The 26,857-nt window shown below is 42.6% G+C and overlaps 2 protein-coding genes across 2 annotated transcripts; both read right to left on the bottom strand.

Moving 5' to 3' along the window:
• On the bottom strand, positions 1-12,059 carry arhgap25 (Rho GTPase activating protein 25). Its single transcript, XM_070964618.1, has 11 exons — positions 11,555-12,059; positions 8,323-8,525; positions 6,765-6,852; positions 5,794-5,907; positions 4,910-5,114; positions 3,671-3,803; positions 3,460-3,533; positions 3,095-3,216; positions 2,008-2,162; positions 1,064-1,587; positions 1-632 (listed from the first exon to the last, which is right to left on the bottom strand). The coding sequence occupies exons 1-11, from the start codon at positions 11,616-11,618 to the stop codon at positions 431-433; spliced, it is 1,884 nt and encodes a 627-aa protein (XP_070820719.1). The 5' UTR covers positions 11,619-12,059; the 3' UTR covers positions 1-430.
• Positions 12,060-12,247: 188 nt separating this feature from the next.
• On the bottom strand, positions 12,248-26,857 carry cds2 (CDP-diacylglycerol synthase (phosphatidate cytidylyltransferase) 2). The gene is made up of 13 exons (XM_070964674.1): positions 26,643-26,857; positions 22,134-22,276; positions 21,526-21,622; positions 20,865-20,962; positions 20,257-20,396; positions 19,409-19,467; positions 18,668-18,750; positions 18,352-18,439; positions 18,092-18,160; positions 17,694-17,846; positions 17,233-17,352; positions 16,892-16,995; positions 12,248-15,958 (listed from the first exon to the last, which is right to left on the bottom strand). Exons 1-13 carry the CDS (start codon positions 26,712-26,714, stop codon positions 15,823-15,825), a joined length of 1,362 nt encoding a protein of 453 aa, XP_070820775.1. The 5' UTR covers positions 26,715-26,857; the 3' UTR covers positions 12,248-15,822.

Genomic DNA, 26,857 nt, shown 5'->3' with positions numbered 1-26,857 from the left:
GAAATGAAACTTTTTACTCCATATGTGACACACACTATTCATACTGGCCACCGTTAACATCATCAGTCCAGCTGACCTCTTGATTAAAGGGTCTTTTCCTGCATATCCAGTACAACAGCTCAGCAGATCACGACAGCTCATATACAGAGACATGACTCCTGTAGCTGCGATAAACAAACTTTCATTGTGTTTGAAGTCTTTAATCTGAATAGTGATACTAAAGCCTATCTAGACCTCTTCTTAACAAACTTTCCTCACAGGCATAAATGAGCCAATAATTTATCTTTAGGACCAAACCAGGCTCAAATGGAAACAATCCAGTCTCCCCACGGAGAGTGCCAGTATTTCCCATAACCAGTTCATGTGATGTTAGCTCTGTTGAGGTTAACAAAGTCATACGTCCATATACTAGTGAGTCTGAAAATGACTATTAGGTGGGAGATTGTGGCTGTGTGGTGAGGAACTGCTGAATTTCTCTTTGTAGCTCCTTGTTGCGTCTCTGGGCCTCGTCTCGGCTGCGCTCAGCGTTTCTCAGGCAGATCTCTAGAGCAGCCACATGGCGGCGATCTGCCTCCAAAGCAGACTGGAGCTCGGCCACTGTGGCCCTCAGCTCCTTGTTCTCCTGCCGCAGACTGCAAGCATGTGAGAGACACAGAGAGTTCAGACACACAGTAAAAAAAGCCAAAAAGCAGTTTAATCAATTCTGCACAGCATTGCAAAACAAAATAATCCATCACTGGCATTTTTTTTTCATGTGGCTGAATATGAAACAAAATTAGATGTAAGTTTATGCGAGATCAAATGTGTCACAAGCCCTCAGGAATAAACAAATCCTGAATATGATTTTCCTTGTCACTTTTCAAGTGTTTCCCGCCAATCCTGGTGAATTCCCTGTGTGACTGCATTCTCCTTCTTGGGTATCAAGTGTCCAATAACACATTTCAAAATACACTGATACATGACATTGATACAGCTTTAATTTTCTGGTGATGAAGTACTTTATGGATGATATAACAGTAAAATGTAGGTGAGGGTCTGTGATGTAGCCACTGTGATTCCTCACCTGTTGACAAGCTGCTGGCTGTCTTTCTTCGGCTCAGACCTGCTGTTGACCTGCTGAACTGAACCACTCACTGTCAGGGTCCCTGCACTCTTCTGATGAGACAGCGCCAGGACAGGCCGGAGGTCACTGTTGGGTGTTTGGGAGCCAGCAGCAGAAGAACCTGTGTTGTCGCTTCCTCTCCGGACCATTAATCTGTCCTCTCCCTCCTTGTTACTGATCTGAGACCCCCCGAAAAATGACCCTGAACTCCGGAGGTCCAGTATCTTAAAAATATCCTCAGACAATGTCCCGCTCTTCTCCTCCACGCTCTCCTGGATGCAGCTCCACCGGTTGAGGGCATCCGTCTTGGCTGCCATCCCGGTGAGGGGGCAGTTGAAGGTGGGCAGGGTCTGAGTGCGTTTGCGGGGAGAGGGTGAGAGAGACTCTTGAAGCGTGTTTTGGGGGCTGCAGTTTCCTCTGTCTGGACCTGGACTGTCATTGTCCTCCTCCTCTTCTGGAGACTCAGACAAAGATGCATCACCCATCTGAGACAAACACATGGCTGAAGATTAATTACAGAAGACCAATACATACATACACACATACATGTGTGTGTGTGTGTGTGTGTGTGTGTGTGTGTGTGTGTGTGTGTGTGTGTGTGTGTGTGTGTGTGTGTGTGTGTGTGTGTGTGCATGTATGCATGTAGTAAACTATAATACAATTTGTATTAGCACTGAGTTAGTTGAGTTAGCACTGTTTGCCATATAGATAACTTCTACATTGGATACAAGGCTTCCCACTAACACAAACTGTTTTGGATATTCTGGTGTTCTTTTCTCCACTGGCTGTTATCTCGTCCTGTTTTTAGGATATGTTCTGATGTGCTTGTGTAATACCAGCTCATGCCCTAAGAGCAAGATATAAAAATATGACAGAGGCTGTCATGTGTGGTTAGCGGCTCATACCTCTGCAGACTCCCAGCCTACAAAGCTTCGGGGAGTGTTCTTCTGGCTTTCAGCCTTTTTGGAGGGAGGGGAGGGAAGCACGTCTTTGGAGAGAGGGAACAGAGTCTCATGCTGTCTGATCATCACTGTCATCAGCTTCTGGATCTGAGGAGTTGCTGCGAAGACAAACAAACACAAATGTGAAAAGATTAGGATCAAAACATCTTAATCTTCACGTTCTTGTGCAACATCTTGATTCACTTTCTCCAGTCTTTTGAACATTCAGCTGAGCTCCATGACTGTTTTTGTTGTTGTTCTTTTTATGTTATTTCACACAGTTCAGATTCATTAGCATAGACATACCGTATGTCAGCAGTTGTTTAAAAAAGAGTAGTGACAGCATTGCTGAGGTAAAGTTTATGGAATTGATGAAGTAGCACATGGTTTTTGCTACTTTTGCACTTTTTTGTAAAAAGTTGTTTTATTTCATTAGATATGGTGTCTGAAAAAGAGAAGGATGTAGTCATGTCGCAGTATTGCCACATGCCATTGCTTAATAAGACTGGTGCATACAATACAGCTCCTACCGAAGCCCTGAGAGGCAAGTGAGAAAAACAAATTCTGACCATCCATTTTCTGATCTGTTTATGACTTAAAGGTTTTGTCAGGATAATCTTTCGAAGTTGCTAAATTTTTTTATGTGTAAATAAATAGGTGAAAAAAATGTTGGAATTTCTGTCAGAAAACCCTGAAGAGAGACCAGCTGCAGCTCTGTTGCAGCCATATTGAGTACACAGCAATCACTTTTTCCCCCTTTTTTACCTGCCAAAATGGTAATTTAGACAAAAAGATCCTGGTAAAACCTTTTTTTTTCACCTGTTCTTAAATCATAAACACAGGAGGGAAAACCATTTAGAACAGACTTAGAAAGAGGATCACCAGAATTGTTTGATGATTCTCAGAGCTTCCATAGTTTTCACAGCCAACACAGACAAATGAATCATCTGATTCACCTGTTTTGGACCAGACTATCAGACACATCAGTGTAACTTCAAGGTCACAAGAGAACACAGATGCTGCTTCAGCAGCCACCAGTGAGCATCCTTACCCTTCATCACAGTGATGGGGTCTTCTATCTGAGGTTTGAGCAGGTTGATCCCCATCACTGTAGCCAAGTTCTCCACATTCATCTTATTCACCTTGGAGTGCTGCTGCACCTCAAACAAAAACCTGCAAAACAAAACAGCACAGTTCACAGATACAAGTCAAACTGTTCTCAGAACAGCATTTAGCTGATGTTTTTGGTCAGAAGGCCTTTGTCACATCTGCTTGATGTACAGTAAAGTGTCTTGCTCAAGGACATGTTAGTGAACAAACATCTTTACAAGCATGGGACATCCTCTTGAACCACCAAGGCAGCATGGTTTTTCTCTGGAATGTCCCATAATGCTTTGTGCTCCTACTTCTACTCACCGGCAGACATAACTCAGAAGGTTGTAGTTGATTCTGGGGAGAAGAGCAATTTGTTTTTCCAGCTTTTCCCAACCCTGAGACGACACATGAGAAATTGAAGGACAAACACACACAACATGTCACAGGAGCCCCTCTTCATGCACACACATACACCATGTGCATACACACTGATTTACAGATTGCAGCCTTTTTTAAATGAAATAAAGCGTACCTCCCTGCTGCTTGAGTCCATCAGGTTGGTACAGTCCAGGAAGTCTTGGTACTGGGTCCAGGGTACCACGGGCTCAGGCAGCTCACGCAGGTACAGTTTGAGCAGCGATGCCACTGTGTGGACATCTGTGTCACTGCGGGCAATGACACAAGATCCAATGATCATCGACTTATGGTATAGCTAACATTTAGCTTTGCTGGTCTACATGCTGTATGTGGTAGTAATTGACCTTTGCGTACATCTAATACAATATGTTTACTGCATTCTACACATACATGCACAAATAAATTGCTGCTATATTTTTAATATCTTGTAATTTTTTTTTATTATTAATAGTGGCCTTTAAATATTTACTCTGTTCATGAGATTCAAGCTTTATCAGTTTTTTCCACCTTGACAAGTGCAAATATTTTACTGGATTCATAAAAAGCCTTTTCCTCAGGGGATGTTGTATAAACAAGGCTTTTTTTCTCGGATTCTAATGATTTTGAACCTTTGAGCCTTTTTCATATTTAACTGGTTCAGCAGACTTGGATTCAGTTTTGTTGTTTGGCCTCTGCCAAGAACACAGTTCAAGAGGAAACTCTAGCTCTTGTGTTCTCTGTTTTATTTTTGGCCTGAAATGTGACATCAAGCATATCTCGGCAGCTCGTACTAACTGCCCCTTGACCCTGCTCACACAGACAAATGAGTAAATGGATGTTTTAATCAACAGCGCTCTGTCAGAGGAGCTTGTGGTGTTGAGTAACACAGGCTTCCACCTGAGTGCCTGCCAGAACAGGATGTGGTATCGCCTACAGTCTGAGCAGACAGAAATCTATCAGCCGCTCTGCATCACTCTCATCTCTCTTTGCCTTCTTAGAAAAAATGATGATGCTGTTGATTGATTGAGGTTAGGACATTTTTCTCCTTATATAGCAGTGACTATCACAAGTTCATACATTTACCAAGCAGGTTCAAAACATGTGTAATGAATAAACCACTTTATAACCACTTTATATTCTGAATTTCCTGTTTGTTTCGATAACCAGAACAACCTTATTTCATATATAGTACATACCAATACTACTACCACTGGCATATACTTATACTTGGCATATACCACTGGCACTACTTATACTTATGGTTAGGGCTTCTAATGCATAAACAGTGAAATACTGAGGTGCAATATTAAAGTCATGACTTATTAAATGGCTCACATATCTGTAGTCTGTACAGAGGGAACCATGAGTCCATTACCTGGGGAAGGAGGGCCTCTCTCCTGCATCAAAGGCATCTCTGAACTGTTTGACAGCGTTGTCCTGACCTGGGAGGCGGAAGATGCCCTCCTCATTCAGGCCGTGTTCTTTGATGAACTCCACGCACTTCTGCACCAGGATTGGCACCATGTGAGGCCCAAACCGTTGCTCATACGTTACTGTGTCCATGAGATCCTTTCCAAACACTGCAGAGAAGCAGGCGGGTAACGTTAATGTCTATAGGATAATGATAATGTCAGAAATCATTTCTATACTTTTAAATGAACACCATTGTTGTCCCTTTTCACATGGTCTTTATAGTAATGTGCTATAGTATGTATATGTGTGTGTGTGTGTGTGTGTGTGTGTGTGTGTGTGTGTGTGTGTGTGTGTGTGTGTGTGTATTAAAAAAAATCCCCTTCTCGCCCTGCCTGGGGCGGTATTGTGCCTCCTTCAAGCTCGGGTCCTCTACCGGAGTCCTGGGAGCTTGAGGGTTCTGTTCTGTGCAGGATCTTGGCTGTTCCCAGGGGTGCGCTCTTCAGATGTTCTTCCTGGTGTGTGTGTGTGTGTGTGTGTGTGTGTGTGTGTGTGTGTGTGTGTGTGTGTGTGTGTGTGTGTGTGTATTAGATGAGAACATTGATACCATGCCTGTGCACTAAACCTGAGGCTCCAGCCAGTAGCCGGTAAACTGACAGTAACATCCAAAATCCACCAGGTTAGCTGTTTGCTCCTGTGTTCAGTCTTTATGCTCAACAAGAAAGAGAATTTATGTATTTCCCAAAATGTCAAAGTATTTCATTTCTAGAAAAGTCAAAGAGTCAAATAGTATGGTTGCAGAGTCACACATGAGGCCAGTTTGTCTAACAATATAAGGGACCACTGCACCTCCGCTTGTTGGTACTCCAATGACCCTGCGCAGAGTGCGGACCCACTCCTCCATGTCACTCTGGGAGTTTGCCATGAACACATAGGGACATCGCTCTCTGTCTCCAGTTGTACCTGTCAAATGATGAATATTGTTGCATCACAGTGAAACGAAACCAAGGACAGATGGACATGTCAGAAAATCTGAAATCTACATAAATATTTATATATATATATAGATCAAGATTGCTATCAGGTAGTTTCTGACTTCCTACAGCACAGCTAAGGGCTGTCTTATACAGACAGATAAAGAAGAAGAAGAATTTCCTTTATTCGTCACATTTTATACACAACATGCAGTTGAGGAGCAAACTGTACACGCCATGCATATGTGAAATTCCATCCCGCTATTTGACCCATCCATGGTCAGTCCTTCCTCCACGGCAGACCAGGAGCGGTGGGCTGCCAGTCGACCAGCGCCCGGGGACCAGTTCCTTTTAGTCACCATTGGTCAGGTGGTGATCTTCTTGCATGTTTTTAGTGGGGGTATTTTTATGGAGGATACCCCAGGTGAAAACGGGGAGAACATGCAAACTCCACACAGAAAGGCCCTTTATTTTTCCTCAAGCAGCAGGCACAAAAGGCATGGTGGAGGACACGCCCAGCGCCCACAGTGAGATTCGAATCGGGGACCTTCTAGCTGTGAGGCGACAGTGTTACCACTGAGCCACCGTGCCACTCATACCAGAAAGGAACATGTACCCAAATAAAATAAAAAGAGTGGCATACAGAAATGTGTTGCTTTTGTTTTTGTAACTTATGAAAGAGAACAAAAAAGACAAAGATAACATAAGGCGATGAAGGAACTTCATCAAAGACAGCACGAATGTATCACTGCTGCACAGAAATCCATCTCTAGGTGCTGGAATAGTCATGCCACACAGCACCTAAAGGCAGCTGTGCTCTCTTTATAGGGTTGATTCCGTACTTACGTGGTATGACCTCAAAGAGGTACTTCCCAGGGTCATCTGAGTTTGGAGGCAATTCATTAACTTTACTGAAACGCAGCTGGATGACTCCCTGGATACCAGAAATATGAGCACAAGCACACAGAAAAAAAAAACATATTAATATACTTCAAAGTCTGATGTCTAGAACCACTGATAGTTACATTAATGTTTACGTTTGTGTTCTGTTAGTATAATGAAGGCCTCAGCAGGCATTTTCACTGGTTCTTTTCCTGTGGCAAAAAAAAAAAAAAAAAAACCTCACTGCTGATCTAACATCATCTGGTTTTATTGTATACTTGTGCTCTATGAGTGTTTCCCAGTTCACCATGCATGCAGCCCACTCCCTCTATCTCCCATTGTCCACCCACAGTCCCACTCATTTCTTCCACTTTTATGAACAATAGCAGATAGTAATTCCTTATAGCCAAGTGGCTTTTGAAGCCTATCCATCAACTAGATAATGTGAGTGGGGTTGGGGGTGGGGGGATGCTCTTGCCTTTCCAGCATTCCTGAATTGGAAATATATTTTTTCACACTTTTATGAGTGCTTGTTTCTCTTCCTGTGTCACTACCAGTAAATTCTAAACAGGAAGTAACTCGGAAGGAAGGAAGAGAAAAACAAACACATGAAAGAGGAGAGGTGAACAGAACATGGTATCAAGTGATCTTATCACATTTAATAACTAAAGAAATAAAGCCCACAGTTTGTTTGTTTGTTTGTTTGTTTGTTTGTTTGTTTGTTTGCTTGCTTGCTTGCTTGCTTGTTTTTGGTCTACAGCTTTGACCGTGCTCCCTGCATAGATGGTTATAGCACTTCACATATGTAACCACCCCTGAAATTCCAGCTAACAATGACACTGTCGCAGTGTAATTATCTCTTTTGCTAGTTTGAACACACTTTGTACTACATGTATGAATGGCTTCTGTTTGTCCCACAGAGACAGATCTATAGCATGCTATCAAAGACTATAGCATGGGTGGCTGTTCAATGCTAAATGCATAAGCATAAAGCAGTGGATTATAAGAGAGACATAAAGTGTAACAAAAAGGCTTGTGGGGCTTCAAGCATCACTTATTTTGTTCACAGGAAGTGTGCAAAGTTAGCCACACACAGAGTGTTTGTGGTGTTGATTTGAAAATGATATTGGACACATTTCTTATTAACCCATGAATTAACCTATGAAACACACAAGACATTTAATCCAAAAAACACTAACTCTACATAACTAAATGTTGTTGTTATGCATTGCTTTTATTACTTATCATCACTGAATGTGAAAGAAGTAGAACATCAACATGTAGTAGAGATGTAGACACGATGACAGTCCTGTCCTTGCTTTTAAGTAACTGCATGTGCCAAATTTAAAAAGCTATTGCAGCCTTTATATTTTGGAATATGTATGAATTGTTTTGGAAATAACTTGCACATGTGGTTTATGGCAATAAATGACAAAAAGTGGGCAAAAAATGTATAAGTGAAATAATAGCATTAGTAAAGGCTACAACTACAACTAAACAAACTCAATTCCCAGTGTCTCACCTGGACAGTGGTCTCCTTATCATCCTTGTGGTAAGTGAGAGTGCTTCCTCTCAGCACAAAGTAACGCTGCTGCCAGTTCTTGACTAAAGACCTCTGCTGTTTCTTGAGCCAGCCAGCCTTCAGAGGCCTCTCCATGGACCTGGAGGAGCGCGGCGAGCCCAGGCTGGGGCCTCCTTCTCCAGGTATCACACTCTTGGATCGAGCTGCCAAACACCACGAGAGAGCACTTGTTAAAAGAACAATCACCAAGCTGCTGTGTCACAGCCAGAGCTGTAAAACATTACTAAAACATCAGCGCTACACTCAACTGCTGCAGAACACTTCCTCTTTTTTTTTATCAGTATGCCTCAGCCTATCAAGGTTGAGCGGCCAGCTCAGTGTAGTCTATTTTTGTTTGTCACTTACACAGTTTCAGACTGAAAGGAAACTGCTGGTCTGAACTGACCAGTTTCCTGTGGAGGGTGAATGAATGCGGCTGTGATTGTTCTATACAAATAACACTGATGCAGAAGACTGACCGTCAAACAATGAGATCGAAAGGTCAGAAATTAAGAACTTGAACTGAAATTGACACATCCTAATTTGACTTTTTTGAAGAATGTCACCCTTGACTGACGCTTGTCACGTTCGACTTCTGTGCATGTGAGAGGCCATGATGTGATGAAAGAGCAGAGGCAGAGGTCTACGTAGCCCAGAGAAGACAGAGTTAGATGGAGACAGTCTGAGTAACACACAGAGTGGTGGGGCTGCAGAGATATCTGGATTGAGATTGAGCCCACTTGCTCAGTTGTTCTTAAATTCACTGTGTCCTGTTGAGCAACATGATAGAGGAGAAGAGAAGAAGACGGGCCACACTGGAGTAAACAGGAAGCTGTCACATCATTGCCAGAGGGCCAGAGACACTTTGAAGGTCTCCACCTAGAGGTTTGACAGTTGTTTGGTCTAATTTTAATAGCATCACCCTCCCTTGATTTGTGGAGAGTTAAAATGCTGTTGAGGAACTGTGAGCCCACACACAGAGGCCGATGTCACACCACACCCTCAGCTGACAAACACACAGCTCCTTGAAACTGGTCTCAACTCACGATGAGTCTACAGTCCCACGGCACCTCAAAGATGTGTTCAGCGCCCACGATCAAAAGCAATTTACGTCAAGTGCAACATTTACAACTCATGTTAAGGATACAGGAGAGAACTCAGCTGAAAAAAAAAAAGCAATACGATGGGGGAAAGGTTACCCAAAATAAGCAAAATGATCTGCTAACAGAGGATTTTTAAAACAAGTAAGAAAATCTACTTTCAAAGTTATCTTAGAAATGCATTTGTCTTGATACAAATAAAATCCCAAAGACTTCAACAAAGCAGTTTTGCACTTGTCAATGATGAAATAACTTTATAATTATAGAACTTCTGGTTAATTATTCATTATGTTACAGAGAACCAGTCATCTCACATTGAAGTTACAATATCTTATTAAGATAACTAAGGAAAGCTTGAAACAAGGGAATTACTCTAACATAAAAAGTGCCTGATAAGAAGACATTGTCAGACAAAAAACAAGCATACGTTACATTGCATTTACATTACAGAATTAATTAATGTGGTCTGGTTAACACTGTAAAATTCAATGGTATTGTCCAATGTTATAGCTCGCTACAAAAAAAAGGGAAGGGCATTGCAGGTCAAACTGTAACGAGATGATGGCGACTGACCCAGAATGAGCACACTACATCTGGGCCACACAGAGCCAGGTTAGCTTTCGCCCATTTCCTGTCTTTAGGGTCTATGCTAAGCTAAGCTAACTGGCTGTTAAATGTAGCCATATAACCTACAGACATATGAGTGGTATTAATCTTCCTCTCTAACTGTCGAAAATAAAGCAAATATATCTCCCCAAGAGTCAGGGTCAGGTAGTTTGTCACCCGTAAACTCAACATTCACACCCGTACACTGACAGATTTGTGGTTGTTCTTACAAATCTTTATGAAAGGGCCAATGCAGCATGACTGTGCGCACACATGCATTGCACACAAATCATACACATGCTCACATGTGTATAGGCACAGTTACATAAAGACAGCTACAAAGTCAGAGCTCTTGCATCAGTTTCCTGCTGAAAGGCTGCATCACTCCAGTTCCAGAGTATGTCTGTCATTCGTCATGGTCCACAAAACATCTCAAGGTAAAACAATGGTGAGGGAGTCATACATTTTCATGACGTTGTGCTTTCATACTAAAGCTAAAAAAAGGTACTAATAATAGCAGCTAATGTTCAGTCGCCATGAAGCAGGTAAAATAAATGCACTACAGGTAGAAACTTCCCTCCACAGTGCTGAAGAATGAACACTGCTGATTGTAAAAGTGATTAGAGCTGGAGCAAAAATGAAGCACACTGCAAACAATAGCAGGACTGTACTGTAGGGAATTTATCCAGTCACTGCTTGCGTGCAAACCTCTTTCATCTGAATGTTGCAACTGTTGTGCCATCTGAGCCCGAGAGGAAACCAGGCATGTTATTGCACTGATTCCACCCTATGCAAAGCATGGTGGTAAGTACTGTATTAATAAGTCTAGACTGCTGTACAGTATCTTTAGAATACATGACTGCACATGGTTTTTCATGCATACTAACTGCATATATTCATGCACACACACACATGCATTACCATGCAAGATGTAGGTTGGTCAATGTCTTACTGCACTCAAGTCACTTTTAAGTGACTTAAGAAACACTTTAAAGTTTTAAATGTCAAGCGAAATAAGTTTTAATATAGCAACAATTCATCCTATATGAGTGCTGGCAGTGATTTGAGAACAGAAAGGTCTAAAACAGCTCTGGTTACCATCACCACCAAACGAACAGCCACCGACGTGGCCAAAAACCCACACTTTGACACTACACAATCAGTCACTAGTTATTTTTAGACTTAAAAATTTACAAGAAAATACCCATTTCAATTCTCCAATATGATGGTGCCTCAATTAAACTGTATACACCATTAGTATGTACTTCAAAAATAATATTCTTGAAATTCAAATCTCAAAAAGTGCACTGTCAGCTATACATTTTTTATTTCGTACCATCCCCGGTTTCACTGAAAATGAGGAATTGTATCTGATTTTACTGTTAGTCGGTTTAAATGCTAAACGTCCAAATTGTGGCTAAAATGGGAAGAATGAAAGCACTGCACACTCACTGCTGACAGTGAATGCAGCACGGCCACTGCCTTACCTATTCGAGCTGTCTCAGCCTTGAAGGTGCTGAAGTCCCAGTTGCGAGGTAGTTTCAGAGACATTGTCCTTAACTCATAGCACAGGTCAGTGTTTCATTTCACACATGCACCCCACCAGATGACACACACACACGCACACATACACACACACACAGACACCCACTCAAACACACACAAAGTGGAGATAACGCAGATCACACTTCCTACTTCCTGTGTGTTAATCTGTCTTCTTCTTTCAGCCCATCAAAACGCGTCCCCTCATGTTGCCTTTACTTCCATGTTCATACTTGTTCTGATACAATGCTGTATGAACGGCTTCCAGGTTGATTCACTGAATGGTGTCAGGCTGCAGGGTTTCATGTAGTGGGGAGTTTTTAAGTGACTAACGTTGGCTGGTGTCACAAAAAACCACGGGTGTCTTCAGAGAGGAAATGGTTTTCACCTCCTGGTTTGAGTTATTCAGTGAGCATGCCACTTCACAGCTTAGGCTGCCATGAGAAAAAGAACTGTGCAGCACAGAGTCAGTGTTTATAAATGCTCTATTAGCCAATGAATATCGCAATTTCCCCTTCTCCTTAAAGAAATAAACCACTCCGACAAAATCAGTCTGTAGATGTAAGGTCAATTTCAAAATGGGGAAGAAGACCAAGAGGGAAGAAAGCAGGTCACACACACACCACACCACATGATGTTATATATATATATATATATACCTTTAATTGTCTTTGAACCAAGGTGAAGTACATTTCAGCATCAAGGAGTACAGCTTTTTTTCTAGACATATGTATAACTCAACACAAACCATTGCACAGTTTAAGAATAATATACTGAAATCATACAGCTTTATAAGAGAATCTAATACCACAAAATAAAATGTCCACAAAGGGGGAGCCTAAAGTATGTGAGGACAGTCACAACTCCCATACATTCCTTCTGCAGGGTCCAGGCTGGGCAGGATTCACAACAGCCAAGCGGCACCGTGTTGATTAAAAATGGCACAGAGGTGTTTCCTGGGTGCCAGAAACAAAAAAGGAAACAACCAGGTTTCTTTTGTAATAGTAGTATCTCATATATTGTGCCTCCCTGTGAGCAAATTTTAACTTTAGGGATACTGGAATGTACCAAACAGCAGTTTTCTGCTCAGATGCAGCATCAGTGTCGCGCTCGATCAGCCGACCACAGGAGCTCCAGCTCTCTCTAGTGGCCGTCTCTAACACCACACAGAAATGGCAGTACAGAGCTGCAGGGCTAGAACCTCAAACATCAAACCACCAGAGACGCACCGGCCTCAAGCTACTTTCTGGAAACTTCCTGTCTACTCAAAGGGAGACGATGCAACGCAGCGCTACAAGTATCTGCGTTGCTTCAACTTGCACTGCGACACAGAAGTTGACACACAACAGCGAGCAGGGAAGAGCCTAGAAGACAACCGACCGCACTAAAGCCACAGCAAGAAAAGACAGAAAATACTTCTCTGCTATCTCAGCACTCTCTCTCCTATATGGCAATAATAATTCTTCAAATATTCCTCTCTAAGCAAAAATACTTATGAACACTCAACATGTTTCTAAACATCTTACGTGTACAATATAGTAACTTTGAAAAGATTTCATTTGCTTACAGTAAATAAAATAATTACTTTAAGAAAGATCAAGTTGAGTGTACAACCAGCTGGCTGTCACACAAGACGAACCGAGGACGAAGGAAATGACATCAATAAAGAAACAAATGGGGGAAACATGTAAATTCATGCTTGGTTTGTACAGTGGTTCATTCCATCTGAAAAAAGTCGAAGTCAGCTCTCACAAATTGATTGCCACATGAAGCAAAAGCAAAGTTTGGATTACGAAATAATCCTGTTTGTCCTTTGGTTGAAAATCTATGTCAGTTTTTTTTGAAGACAGAATGTTGAGAGGAAACTGAAGGCAGGAAACCATTTCCAAAATAACCCAGCAACAGCACTTTTACAAGCTGTTTCATATGATTATCACCATATAGAGACACCCAGATACTGACCTTCACATCCCTGCTACACTGACTACTGTATCACTGTTCATATTGCTGTTTCCTCCTGTAACACTAATAGTTGTGCCTGTGCACACCTACACACAGAGCTATAGATGAACACCAGAGTTCATTTGGCTTCAATCAACAAGGAGAAATCAATTCTTTTCTGATAGAAACAAAATGATGAGTGTGCACAAACACGATGGCCAGCCTGGATGATTGGTTCATCAATGAGTATGGTCAGCTGAATATTGATCTGATCACAGTTGGACTCATATACACTGAATATCTAATGTCTGCTGTGATGACTGAACACCTCTAAAGAACAACAAGCCAGACACTTGTGACTAATGACCATTAGCAGATTTAACTGGCCACAGCACTTTGAAGCATCTAAACATTTGAAATCTTTAGGAAATTTTAAGAGTAAGTCCAATTTAAATGACCTTTCAGAAACAATACCATCAAAACATCTTACAAATCTTTCTTTAAATTCAAGTGCATTTGCTGCCAACCAGTTGTATAAATTATAAATAACTAATAAATAAGTCAGTCATGAGATTAAATCAAATCAAAAAAATTAAAATATTTAATTAAAAAAATATATATAAAAAAAAAAAAATCCAACCCAATAAAAATGAACAGAGCAGATTGTGTTTGCGGCTTTGCAGGACTCCTCCAGCAATTCAGCATTGCACTTTGATAGAGTTGGACTAGAGATGGATTAAAAGTCTTAAAAATTGATGCATCACATGCTGATATCCTGACTTCTAGGCTGCGGTGGAATAGTAAAAAGAAATTACGTCCCATGTCTTTTCCTAAACAACAAGCTGAGCAGCACTGACCAACAAACTCATCTTCCTGCATAAGATCGAGGGCCCTTTAACAGATGGTCACATAATGACAGAAATGAAGTTGACGCCGGAGAACCTTCAGAATTTATATTTTGCCACCAAATGAAACAAACATGAGCCAGTGGCATCAGCATCAGAATCCTACAGTAAGACCTCTTGGACACTGACTGCTGTGTATATAGTAGCTGACTGCATCGACGAACTCCAGCATCAGATGCACGAGACCACAGCTGGCACGGCAGCGGTCACACATACGGGTCAAAATGACCAGTGATAGTCACATATTCAGGGTTTCTGCTCTGAAGCTGTGAACACGGCCAGATTACAACACACAACAGCAGATATTGTCGGTGTAGATCCATCACCGTGCCTTACATGCACTGTCCCATCCCAACAATGTCACAAATATAAGCCAGACTGCAACAATCCCACCACCGTCCTGAACATGTGCACAACCTCTAACAGCTGTTAGAGATAAAAAGTAGAAACACAGAATGGGTCCTTTAACGATACATAAAATGTGACTGTGCTCCATCTGTGAGAGCCTTTCTGCTGCAACCAGGTGCAAAGAGGTGCTGGTGTATGACCCAACCAACTCCCAGACTGGATTCTGTGTTCATAAGATGCACTGCTCCTGTCAAATACTCCAGGGTAACATAATCATTCATCTTAGGAAATTACTGCTTGACAGTACCTGATATCACAATGTCAGTGATTTGGCTGAGCAAGAGAGGTTTTGAAATCATGAATGGTAGTGAAAACACAGGAAAAACACACACGCAGAAATGCACATGGCTGATGGCAAAGGTGGATTCAGTCTGAGTAAAACAGACATTAAGATATATTAGAACATACCAAATATAAAAACCATCTATGTATAAATAGAGACAATCACAATAAAGAAAATTAAAACCTAAATTCGGCGAGGGGGGTGTAGCTGGGGTAACAATACAGTGAGTAACTGGGTTGAGAGCAGTGCATTAAAACAAAAACAGAAAGTACAATAAAATATTCACACACATTAATAGGTATATAGAGGTTATCTTGTACACAAGTAGAAATGTACAGCTGACCAACGCTTTGTTCAACAGTGTGAATAGATAGAAGTTGGCTGTAATGGAAATGTGTAACAGTACAGTAATTCACTAACTCAACCTGAAAACAATGGTGTCAGAAACATGATTCACACACTGTCTGAACACAAAGATGCTCCACTCTCACACCCAAATGAAATGGAATGACCCAAGGCTGAAGGTTTTGTTTGTTTTGATTTTTTTCTTGGATGTGTTCTCGCTCACACGAGGCACTGCGAGTCTCCCAGAGCTCTGGGGGTGCGCAGGGCCCTCCGGTGCTGCCCTCCTCTCTGGTCTCCCTCTCGGGGTGAGCCAGTGCGGGTGGGGGTGGTTCTAGGCGGCGGCCTCCTCCAGTGCTGGCAGCAGACCCTTCTCCATCAGGTGAGCCTTCAGGGAGTTGAAGATGTGGAGCTGCTGATCGGCACGGAGAGCCAGGAGCTGCTGGATCACTTTGCTGGGGTTGGGGCCCCTGAGGGGAGGAAGAGGATAATCAAACATACATCCTCCATCCAAAATGAAACCAGAATGAACTTTTACTACATTGGTGACTGTCCAATCACAGCTTACCAACTGTAACTTGGCTTAAAAGGAATGGATTAAACTTCAAGGTGAGCTGCAACATTAGCACGGCCTGCTTACACACACTTCTACAGGCTAAGATTCAGCATATTATTACATGGCATTAACATTAATATGTTAGCAAAAGCGCTGTTCAGGACGAGCACATGCCTGTGCAGCAGACAGGCCTGGATGCTACGACAACCGTGTTCAGGCTAATGTTTGCAGCCATGCTCTGCTTCTGTTCATTCCTGAAACTGTCATTCTCAAAGACATTTGTCTGGTCTGCATAACACAGACCATGCAGTTGCTTATCCAAGTATGATATTCTATAACAAGCATTCAAAAAGTGTTACATAACAGGCTCATTGTACATTTTCCTACAATGAAGTGCTGTAACACTAAGGCTGGCTAGCTACTCTGCAGTACCTGGGACCTGTGAGCTTCAGCTTCATCATTACAAGGTACTGGTGTATCATATCATGCATGTAGCCATCAAAGGCATGTTTAACAATCACCTGCAGGGATCTCATTTGCATACCAGTCAGCTGGAGACACTAAAAGAGTTCTCAGCCAACTCATTGACTTAATGATAATTAGCAAGCTAGCTAGCTAGCTATCATTGATAATATGTGCCACCTACAGTCGAGGTTTCAGCTGGCAAGACAGAAGGGAGAGAAATGAGAAGCCGCTTTTGTCTGTATGAAATCAAGGACCCATTGTTTGCCTCTGTTATCACTGGAAACGGCATATGTGCAGTGCCTGAGACAAAATCTGACGACAGGCCAAATACCTGATAATTAACAATGTCAAGAGTCATTGTTTCATGAAAACGTGTGTTCACCTGATGAAGCTAGCAATGTAGACATTAACAAATGTGGCCATGAGGTACTGGCAGTCGAATCTGTCCATAATGCCACCGTGACCCGGGATAGTGTTGGCAAAATCCTGAAAGGACAAAGGACAGTGCTGAGCATGGACTGCTCTTTCAAACAGAATATAAATCGAACAAAATCGACATTAACAGATACAACATATTAAACTTTGCAGATATAGAATAAATATATATGTAATTAAGCACAAAACACAGTATATTCTGTATAATCTTAAACTGTCTACAGTTGAATTCACAGACATGAAAAGAAACACTCTGCCAGTGAAAGAACAGGCATCCTTCATTTCTACCTTGATCTTGAAGGCTCTCTTGAAGCCGCTGGCAAAGAAGCCACCAAAGGGTCCCACGATGGAGGCGAAGCTGGAGAGAGCAATGCTGTGGATTTGGAACGGATAGAGACGCACTGTTGTCTGTGGAGACAGGAAGGAAGCGTTAGGACAGAACAGAGACCAGCGCTTGATCGAGGGAGTGCATAATGAAGAGTTCTCCTACATTTTTTACCCATTTCCCTTTTTTTTAGTTCTGTATTCCTTAACTGGATACACATTGCACCATCCAAAATGTTGGAGAGGATTCTGCACAGTCTTGGATCCCTCATATATTTTGCCATATTGGCACAACATACTGGCTTTTGCACATATTTTATTCATACCTATTCCCATTAGTCTGAATGTGACTTATGGAGCCATGACGCAAAGAGACACAGTGGAGCCAAAATGATGAGAGCAGGACGAGAGCGGGGGAGTCTTACCCATCCAGTGACAGACTCCAGGATGCTGGGCAGGGCGTAGTCCTGGAGCTGGAAAAGCTCCGATGGCTCACAGTCCACCTGGAAACTATTGGAGTCATTGTTGAACTCCACCGGACACACAAAGTAGCGGCAGCCAGCCATCACATAGGAGAGCTGGGAGGAGAGGATAGAGCAGTGTTTACAGCTCAGCCTGCTGCTTCATATGTGTGCACACTAACTCACAACTTACAACAAGTAAAACACTTTTAAAAGATCGCTGGCTGCAGCTGCTGCGTGCAGAACCCAAATCTTTCAAATTCTTAAAACTTGTGGGAAAATGTCAACACCATGGTGCAGATCAAATCAGAGCAAATGCAGAATTCTCTATGAAGGCACGAGGGGAAAAAATCCCATCTTACCATGATGCCAAACACGATGGTGGAGAAGAATCCACCAATGAATCCCTCCCATGTCTTCTTAGGTGACAGCTGCAGAGGGCAGAGTCGAGGTGTAGATACAAGGTTAATATATCAACGCTGATTATGTTTGCCACGCAGTGCTGACATTTCAATCTTCAAACATTGCGCAGTAGTAACACATGAGTTGGATTGATGAAAATGGACATCTGGTGCTTGTAATAATGATTCATAAAGCTAAGAATTACAGTGAGACAACCAACCTTGATGAGAGGGGTACGGCCGAAGAAGAAGCCAAACATGTAGGCCATGATGTCATTACAGATCACACAGGAAATTGGCACAATGAACCTATTCATATAAAGAAGAGATGACATAAGAGACACATGTGAAATATGCTTTCGGAAACAAGACGTGAGCAGTAAGGCTGTTTGAAAGTCAAGATTTTACTAGCTACTACTACAAAAATGCCAACATATGAATTAGATTTCAGCATAATTAGATTTTAATTGTGGAGCAGACACCAAAGAGAAGAAGACCTTTTACTGCCGATTTAATCCAACTGGCCTGTTTACTCACCAAATCATCCCCTCGAACAGGTTGTGAATGATAAGGTGAGACTGAGTCACCACAATCAGCAGAGTCACATGGGTCCAACCAAACTGTGGAAACAACACCACAAGATGAAACACGCATGTTTACAGTCGGATAAGTTCAAATTAGCCTGCGATTCAAACCTCATCACTCATGACTGTGATGGGGAGTCTTTACTTGAAATAGTTCTTGCCAGGCTGGACATATCGTAACAACATGTCCTGAAATGGTTTCTTGCTGATGCACCACCCTGAGGCGGCTGTGCACAGTGACTGTACAGAGACGGGGATTTCCCAGGACGGGATCTTGTGACCAGATAATCACTTGATGAACTGACACTTATTGGAAGACACAGGTGGAGGAAGAGACTGTTCCTCCACATTAAAAACTAGCTGTGCTGCTCACATACGCACATCTTAAAGCTCCCCTCCTGAGATTAACGTCTTCACATAGGCAGCACAGTATGTGGATTACGACACGTTTATTCTGTCTGGGTGTCCTTACACACCTGGGTTGTTCCTTGGTGCTCTCAGTGGACCTTACCCACAGAATGGATGTTGTGTTACATGATTAGATACTCTTTACACCATTTTTACTGCACCATTGGTTTTCTAATTAATGACATAACCGTGTGCCAGACATTTCTATCAGTGCAACCCTCTGACCCACTTCTCCATACACTTGCCTGAGGCTGGAGGCCAGGAGCAGGCAGGGGGCCCGACTTACCATGTAGAACTGAAGGCGGTAGTGTTTCTTCACCAAGCTCAGCACAAACATGCAGAAACCTGCAACAATAAGACAAATACTGCGTGAAATACATGGAAGGGACATAATCCTGACTGCAGTGTCTCACAGAGGAGACGGATTAATTATGTCCTGGTCATCTTTGGCCAAACACAACTAAATTTAGCTTGACCTACTTCAGACAAAGGCCAGAGTTAATGTGTAGTGAATAGCTCAAGACTGCTGAAGCCTTTTGTTTCATACTGTGCACAAGACTGAGGTGAGGAGAGGATGCTGCCAAACAGTCAGACAGAAAGAGTTTTTAGTGGGGTGAACAGAAAATCAAGACCGACATAATGTGGATCTTAAAAGTTTTAGAGTTTTTTTGAGCACTCTGGCACTTCAAGGTACGAGTCCAGCATCTTCAAAGGCCCTCTGCTCGATGGCAACATGAGAAAGGACCATTCAGTTTCACCTTGAACTAAGAAGGCACACGGCAGAAACAGTCAGGGCGCTTCCTTCCCCTCCACATCCTGTTTGGCACCAGCCAGCTGCTTTAGTAGCACTGAATTACTAACTGACAACCTGCAGTACAGGAAGTGGGACTTCTCCAGTGAGCATGGTGCCTGAAATAACCAACTCTGAACGATCTTACCTAATAATAACACTGATCTTTGTGTTAGGCCACAATAAAACGTACAGACACTTTCAAGTACAAAGATGGAGTTTACATATTGAAAAGATAAATGTGGAAACTCAGTATATGTTACAGGAAGTGATTATGGTTCAGTGAAAACCCCCCCACGAGGACTTTCAGGCTTTATTTTCAGTTGGCGGCTCGGTGTTTGTACCTGTGAGGTAGAGGGCAAAGGAGATGAAGCGGTGGTATTTGCTGAGGATACGGAGCGGCTCCTCCCTTTGCACCAGTGTGAAGAAGTAATCTGTCACCGTCTCACCATAGAAGAAGTAGTTTACGCACAGCAGGAAGTACCTGTGGGGCGGAGGGGTGCAACAAATGTACACGTCTCATGGCTTAATGACAGCGGCAGCTCATCAGACTGATTCAGCATGCCCGCAGAAAAGCCAGTGAGGCATTCAGTCTGCCAGTTCAAAACGACTAACTGTACATGGGATAGCTTTGATTTTTCAGACTCGTGGCACACTGAACATCAGGGCGCTGCTGTCTACCACACTATACTACACAGCACTACTGCTAAAATCAAACAGCACGGATGATTCACAGGACTCTTTGCTATTTTTGCTGATTGGTTTCACAATCTACAATCTAGACAAGATTTAATCAGGCCGCAAAACAAACCTCAGGAAGTCTGCAACAAATATAAAACACAAGAAAACACAATAAGAAAGAAGCAAGGAAGGACATTTGCTGTGTTCATGACACCTCGAGAAAATGTGTGTTATTGTGTGCATGTGTTACTGTGTTTGTGTGTGTCCTCACCAGCTCAACGTCCTGAACCAGGGCAGGTGGTACGAGTGGTACACACTGTAACCGATGGTGATGATTTCTTGGAAGCATTTGATCTGAACACAGAGGACCTGCACAGAGACACACTGCGTCACCAGAGACAAAACTACAGGAGCATCACAACTCTGTGTGTGTGTGTGTGTGTGTGTGTGCGTGTGTGCGTGTGTGCGTGTGTGCGTGTGTGCGTGTGTGTGTGTGTGTGTGTGTGTGTGTGTGAATACGTCCTATGTCCTGGTGTCCTAGTGACATAAAATGGCTGACAGGCCTATTTTCAGGGAATTCCCAGATGACAAGAGCAGCAATCTTGCACGTTCTTAGAGAGCCTGGATCCCATGAATCCATGAGAGTACATTTTTCATTTGTGTCATAAAGTTCAGCTGAACGTGTGCAGAGAGCGATTATGAACCTCAATACACTGAAACCAATATAAATATACTGATATATAGACGTGGCTCAACATTACATGTTAAACCATTACTGTTGTGAACTGTTACATCTCTTCATCAGCCCGCGCTGGAAATCATTTTCCTGCCGCTGTTTCACTCCACTGAAGTGAAACACAACAAAATGACTTCACATTTTCTGTAGGGCAACAAAGCTTTTGCACAGCACCATCAGCATCGGCTGCACTCACAATCATCATAAGCACCATGGGGCCCAGGTAGATGATGAGGAAGAAGAAGGAGATCATGGCTAAGGTGAGGATGCCTCGTACCCACCAGTTCTTCCATCTGAAGGTAACACACAGACACACACATCAGTTCAAAGTCCTTTCAAAACTGAACGAAACACAGAGGTTAATGAACAAAACGAAGCATTTGTCATGCTCGTCCTTCAAGACACCCTGATGTATATTATCATTAATATGTGTGGCGATAATGAATAATTATCCATACATCGTGTTAAAACTGTTACTGTGTCTCATACAGAGACATCCTGGGTTTAATGTGTCTGCTGGAACACAGGTTAAACAGTTCAACACATATCTGCTGTTCAAAGGAAACGGCGCCTCCATATGTGGAGCAGTGCCTAAAGAGGAGGAAGGGCCTGTTGTTTAGGTTGCTAGCTCTATACAGAACAATGTAGTGACTCGCAGAATGACGCAGAGTACAGAACGGTTCCTTGATAAAGAAAAGGTGTCAAACTTAAAACAGATCATCTATCAGGGGAAGTTCACTGAGCATGCTCAACACCACTACTGGAGACAAAACAACATGGTTTTCTCATCAACAGTGACAGTACCTTGAAGAGAGTCCAGACAGGGCCTTGTTCAGAACCACAGGGGTGTCATCAGGAGGGACCGGAACCTCTGGGACCCCTGAGTCCAACTTGGACTCGCTGTCAGACACTCCATCTTTTTCCGACTTCAGCTCCCCGTCTGAACCCTGACAACCAAACAGACAGAGGAGAAGAGAGACACTGACATTTAGCAAAGATCTGATAGGGCAACATATCCCATATTAGCAGCAGCACGGGGCCTGAGCAGCTGAAAGAATGTCACAGTGTAAACATCAAGCAAAATAACATATGATATAATATCCAGCTTCGTCTCTTGGTATTTTGGTTCCCCACAGAAAACATGTCAGTTGTCCTGGCATAAAAATTTCTCACAATACATTTCTCAGTGTTTCACATAACCTTATTAGGAAACAAACTGTCATGTGCCCAAGCTGGATACAGAAATTCATCGACATGTCTATGTTGTTTCCAAAATAGTGTCCGACTTGTTGGCTAAAACTAATTTCATCAGCCACAGTGAGCGAGCTAACAAACACTGTGAGTCTCACTGACTCTTTACTGTTTCCAGCTGGCTCCTTTAAAATGATAACCCTGCAAAAGGTTCTCAAATATGCAAGTGATGCCTGTAGACATAAATAATGTACCAAAAGAAGCTAAAGCTGCATGTCTGAGACAAAGTCACTCAACCAGTTGCATTAGTGTTGTACTGCAGGGTAAAGCTTCTGAACTCTAGCATTATGCTAAAGCATTACAAATTAAAAGATTATTACAACATTCTTCTACAAATCAACCATAGAGCAGGACAGAGCCGCAACCATTAGCCTAAACTCTCAGATACTAGCATCTTAGCTCCCTCACAGTGGATGTGTCAGTCCTGAATTTTTCTAACGTAACCTATAATATAATAATAATAATGCAGTTAGCTTTGAAATGACACTAGGTTACGGCTGCAGGAAGTACGCTAGTTAGCCTGGCATTCTAACGTTTGTAGCTGACGTTAGAGCAGACAAACACACAGCTTTGTCCATTCCTAACACTGCTTTTGTGCAGCTGGTTTTCGGATTAGTGACTCAAAAAATACACCACCCCATGCACACTGCTAATTAGGTCTAATTAGCCAAAATACACCAGTGTGGGTGGATTATAGAGGTGTAATACCTTTAAAGCCCAGAACCTGTCAGCCCAGTCCCATCATAAACACCTCATTCTTAATAAGCATATACTCTCTCTGAACTGGTATGTTGTCAAACAAATCTCTGAACAAACAGCAGCAGATTCATCAGTATTAAGCAAATATCAGCAGGACTGCCAGTGCAGGGTTGTGTGTGGGCAGCTAAACACTGCACCAAATCATCTCCATCCATATTGTTGATTCCTCAGAACCATCTGTTTACCGACAGCCTATTCAACACACTGATCTCCGCCTCTCCATGGTAACAACAATCAAAGGATGGATGTCATCAGACAGCGGCAGTTACGCCCCCCCACAGCTCGCCTGATGAAAACGGAGAGGTTTCTCCAAGTCACATTGTCCTTTCGCTTTCCACCTCCAGCTGACATCTCTGCTGCTGGTGACCAACAGAGCTCTCACCTCACACTCCCACAGCAGATGGTCGGCTCGCTGTTGTGTGACGCCCACTCAGTCTCACGCTCAGGCTTCGACGACACTACTACATTACTGCAGCTGGATATATTCTGTTATTCTGTGCCCCCCTCCACACGTTTACCTTTATAATGATGACAGCAAACACACCGCAAAGGACAGGTGGGAACATTTCTGCCACTGTTTCACAGAAAGTCCACAGTATAAAAGTGCTGTGAAATGGATTTTGCACACTGTACACTTAAACTGACTGAAAATATGCTCTTAACAGAGTTTTACAGACTGTGGATGATTTTGATAGCTGTCCCTTCAGCCATATTTACACACAGTCATTCACACAGTGAACAGCAGCCTGTTGATGACACTGCAGTGTGGAGCTGCTTTGTACTCTTTTCTGCTTTCAACTTAGCGCAAACAAAGCAAAACTTTTCTTTTGGAAAACATTTTCCATGACCTGGAAAATTTCATTGACCATCCTTCAAATTATACACAGCACTCTATGCTACATACTGTGAAACACAAACTGGTATGCACTGTCAATAGCCATCAAAACCCACCAAATGAAAGCAGGAGCATGCACAGGAAAACACAGACAGGCCCATTCTCCGCCTGCTGGTTTCTATGGAGACAGCAGCCGTCATTCAGGATGCTTGAGTTAAAAATAGGCGCTCGTTTCACACACACTCCTCCCCTTTCATGCTTTCTGGTAGACCAACGGCAACGGAAACAGCTAAATCTGCAATGCAATGTGTGTCTATACTGAGGTTTCACTGCTTTAAGATGAAGATGTCTAAACCAAGAGGTGTGAGGGTCCCTAAGAAGTACAGCAAAAAGAAACAGAGGAGGTTTGTAATTCAGGTTTTCAGCTGTGTCGTGCTGCGCCTTCATCAGCCACAGCTGAAGACCCCGTGTGGGTTCAGAAGGTCATTTAGAAAGTGATTTCCCATCACAGCCTGAACAACCACACTGTCTTTGATAAGAACACACAACCAGATGAGGCATCGTGCAGACATCCAGGAGTGGTGTTGCAGCTGGAGTTTTATGCATCTTTAATGTTTCTGAACTTTGATCAAAGTATGACTCATTCATGAATTTGTGAATTGAATTTCAGTAAACTCCTGGTCAAAATACTTTGACTAATGTCCTTGTCCTCATTTCATAAACCAATGTCAAATACTTGAAAGCTCTTCTCATAAAGCTGATCCAGATAAAAAAAAAGGTCACACCAGGGCCAGAACAGATTTAATAATCACCTTTTTACAAACTTTTTCCCCACCGTTTACTTGGTGAGATCGCTGCAGAAATCATCCAGAGCAGCTTCATGTGATTTAGAAACTTTGTCTTGTGGTCTTCCCTCACATTTACTACATGTCAATTTACTTTTGCCTGAATTTTCACATCCACACAGGACACTTATTGTGGCAGACTGATTTCACAGCTTGCCCCACTCGAAATAAATCCCTGTTCTTCTCCAGCTTTTGTTCTAGGTGGAGGACTGCTATTAATTCAAAATGTAAAAAGGGCTTTCACTTCACAAAATGTATTCAGCATAGACATGTGAGGTTCACATCTGCATTTAAAAGTTTACTTCACAAACTGCTGACAAATTAAGGGTTAACTTAAAAACTCTGGCTAGATATTCTGCATTGGTAGAAACTTCAAAGTTACTAATACAGATGATAATGAAGAGGAAAAAAAGATGTTGGCAGAGAGACATGAGATACGATCAGTTTGACATTCAACACCTACTTAAAATAGTTGGAATAGCACCTAAATAGCACCATACCTAATTAAATGAATGAACTGATTACATAACCTGACAGGCAACTTCATTAAAAACTCTGTGCCAAGCTGCTCTGAAACGACACAAACTCATCAAATAGAAGACAGTGAGAAAAAGTGAGAGCACTGAAAGGCTTCTCTGGTAAAAGACCATTCTCCTGTGGGGTTTGTTGAGGGGACACTAATGTCTCAACTCTTTCCATCTCCGCTTTTCGGTGATCGCGTCCTAAATAGACCCCTGCATCCATCACCACGCCCCTTTCCTGGCTCCGACTATTTACTGGGAAACAACTCTGACATCCATGTTGACAGCACACACAGTGCGTTTATTTCACGACAGTAATAAGGAGATCTTGTGAGACACGAGTGTGCTTGAAGCAGTTGTTGTTGCTGTTGTTGTTGTTGTTGTTGTTGTTGTTGTTGTTGTTGTTGTTGTTGTTGTCAGAGCAGCCAAACTAATGTCGTTACACTGACAGGGACGATGTCAGAGACTCTCGCCGTTTAGCAGTAACTATAAACACGCTGGAGTACGCAGCTGACTTTTGCCAACGCTGCTGGAGAAATAAAACACATAAAAGCAATAAGGCGATGTGTCTTCAGCAGGAGGCGACATGGAGCGATCCCCTTCAGGCTTTGTGAAGCCGTGATGCAGACCGAGCATGAGGCTGCTGCAAAACGTCTCACCAACATCCACCACATATTTTACAGCTTCTTACAACACACCGCTTCAAATATAACTTCATGTTTTTACTGAACAAAGAGCATAATGCCTAATAAAAACAGCAAAGTTAATTTCAATTAAAAAAAAAACGAGTCTATCCATTTGGTTTGCCTGTTTTCACGGCGAAAGCACACCCAGGAAGACGGTGAGCAGCATCAGCCAATCAAGACTAAAATATGAGCTGTATGGCGGATGATTTGTATGGTGTATTTCAGCGGCTTCAGTTGTTATTTCGATAAAAACACGCGATTAAACCAAAAGTAAAAGCAACGTTAAGCGCCGAATTGTAGTCATTTTGACAGGATTTTTTTCTGTAGCTACACGAGCCACAGGATATCGCTATTAGACTCTCAAACAGCCTGCTGGCTAACTAGCGTTAGCCTCGCTTTCTAATGGCTAACGTTACCTTGTCCTCTGACGCCTGCTGCTGTAACGTCTGGTCGGTGTCTCTGGCTCCACGGTGCCTCAGCTCTGTCATCTTAGCAGATCGGAGCCTTACGACAACAGCGAAGGTCCTGTGGCTCCGACACGGTCGTTATTTGGACTGACAGATCTCCTGCTAGGCTTCTACCTCGATTTTACACTGTAACACTTTTTACTCGAAGAACCCAAACGATGTCA

The sequence above is a fragment of the Chaetodon trifascialis genome, chromosome 6 (genome assembly GCF_039877785.1).
Source record: "Chaetodon trifascialis isolate fChaTrf1 chromosome 6, fChaTrf1.hap1, whole genome shotgun sequence".
Lineage (NCBI taxonomy): Eukaryota > Metazoa > Chordata > Actinopteri > Chaetodontiformes > Chaetodontidae > Chaetodon > Chaetodon trifascialis.
Note: the sequence above shows the minus strand (reverse complement) of the source record. Positions and strands in the feature narration are given on the sequence as shown.

Excerpts from the sequence above, each read along its gene's own strand:
- arhgap25 (XM_070964618.1), bottom strand. The coding sequence starts at position 11,618 with ATGTCTCTGAAACTACCTCGCAACTGGGACTTCAGCACCTTCAAGGCT. Across the intron at positions 8,526-11,554 it reads GGCTGAGACAGCTCGAATAG|CTCGATCCAAGAGTGTGATA; the intron begins GTAAGGCAGTGG and ends GGTGTTTGGCAG. Across the intron at positions 633-1,063 it reads AGCCAGCAGCTTGTCAACAG|TCTGCGGCAGGAGAACAAGG; the intron begins GTGAGGAATCAC and ends ACATGCTTGCAG.
- cds2 (XM_070964674.1), bottom strand. The coding sequence starts at position 26,714 with ATGACAGAGCTGAGGCACCGTGGAGCCAGAGACACCGACCAGACGTTA. Across the intron at positions 18,440-18,667 it reads CTGTTCGAGGGGATGATTTG|GTTCATTGTGCCAATTTCCT; the intron begins GTGAGTAAACAG and ends TTATATGAATAG. Across the intron at positions 18,161-18,351 it reads GCCGTACCCCTCTCATCAAG|CTGTCACCTAAGAAGACATG; the intron begins GTTGGTTGTCTC and ends TGCCCTCTGCAG.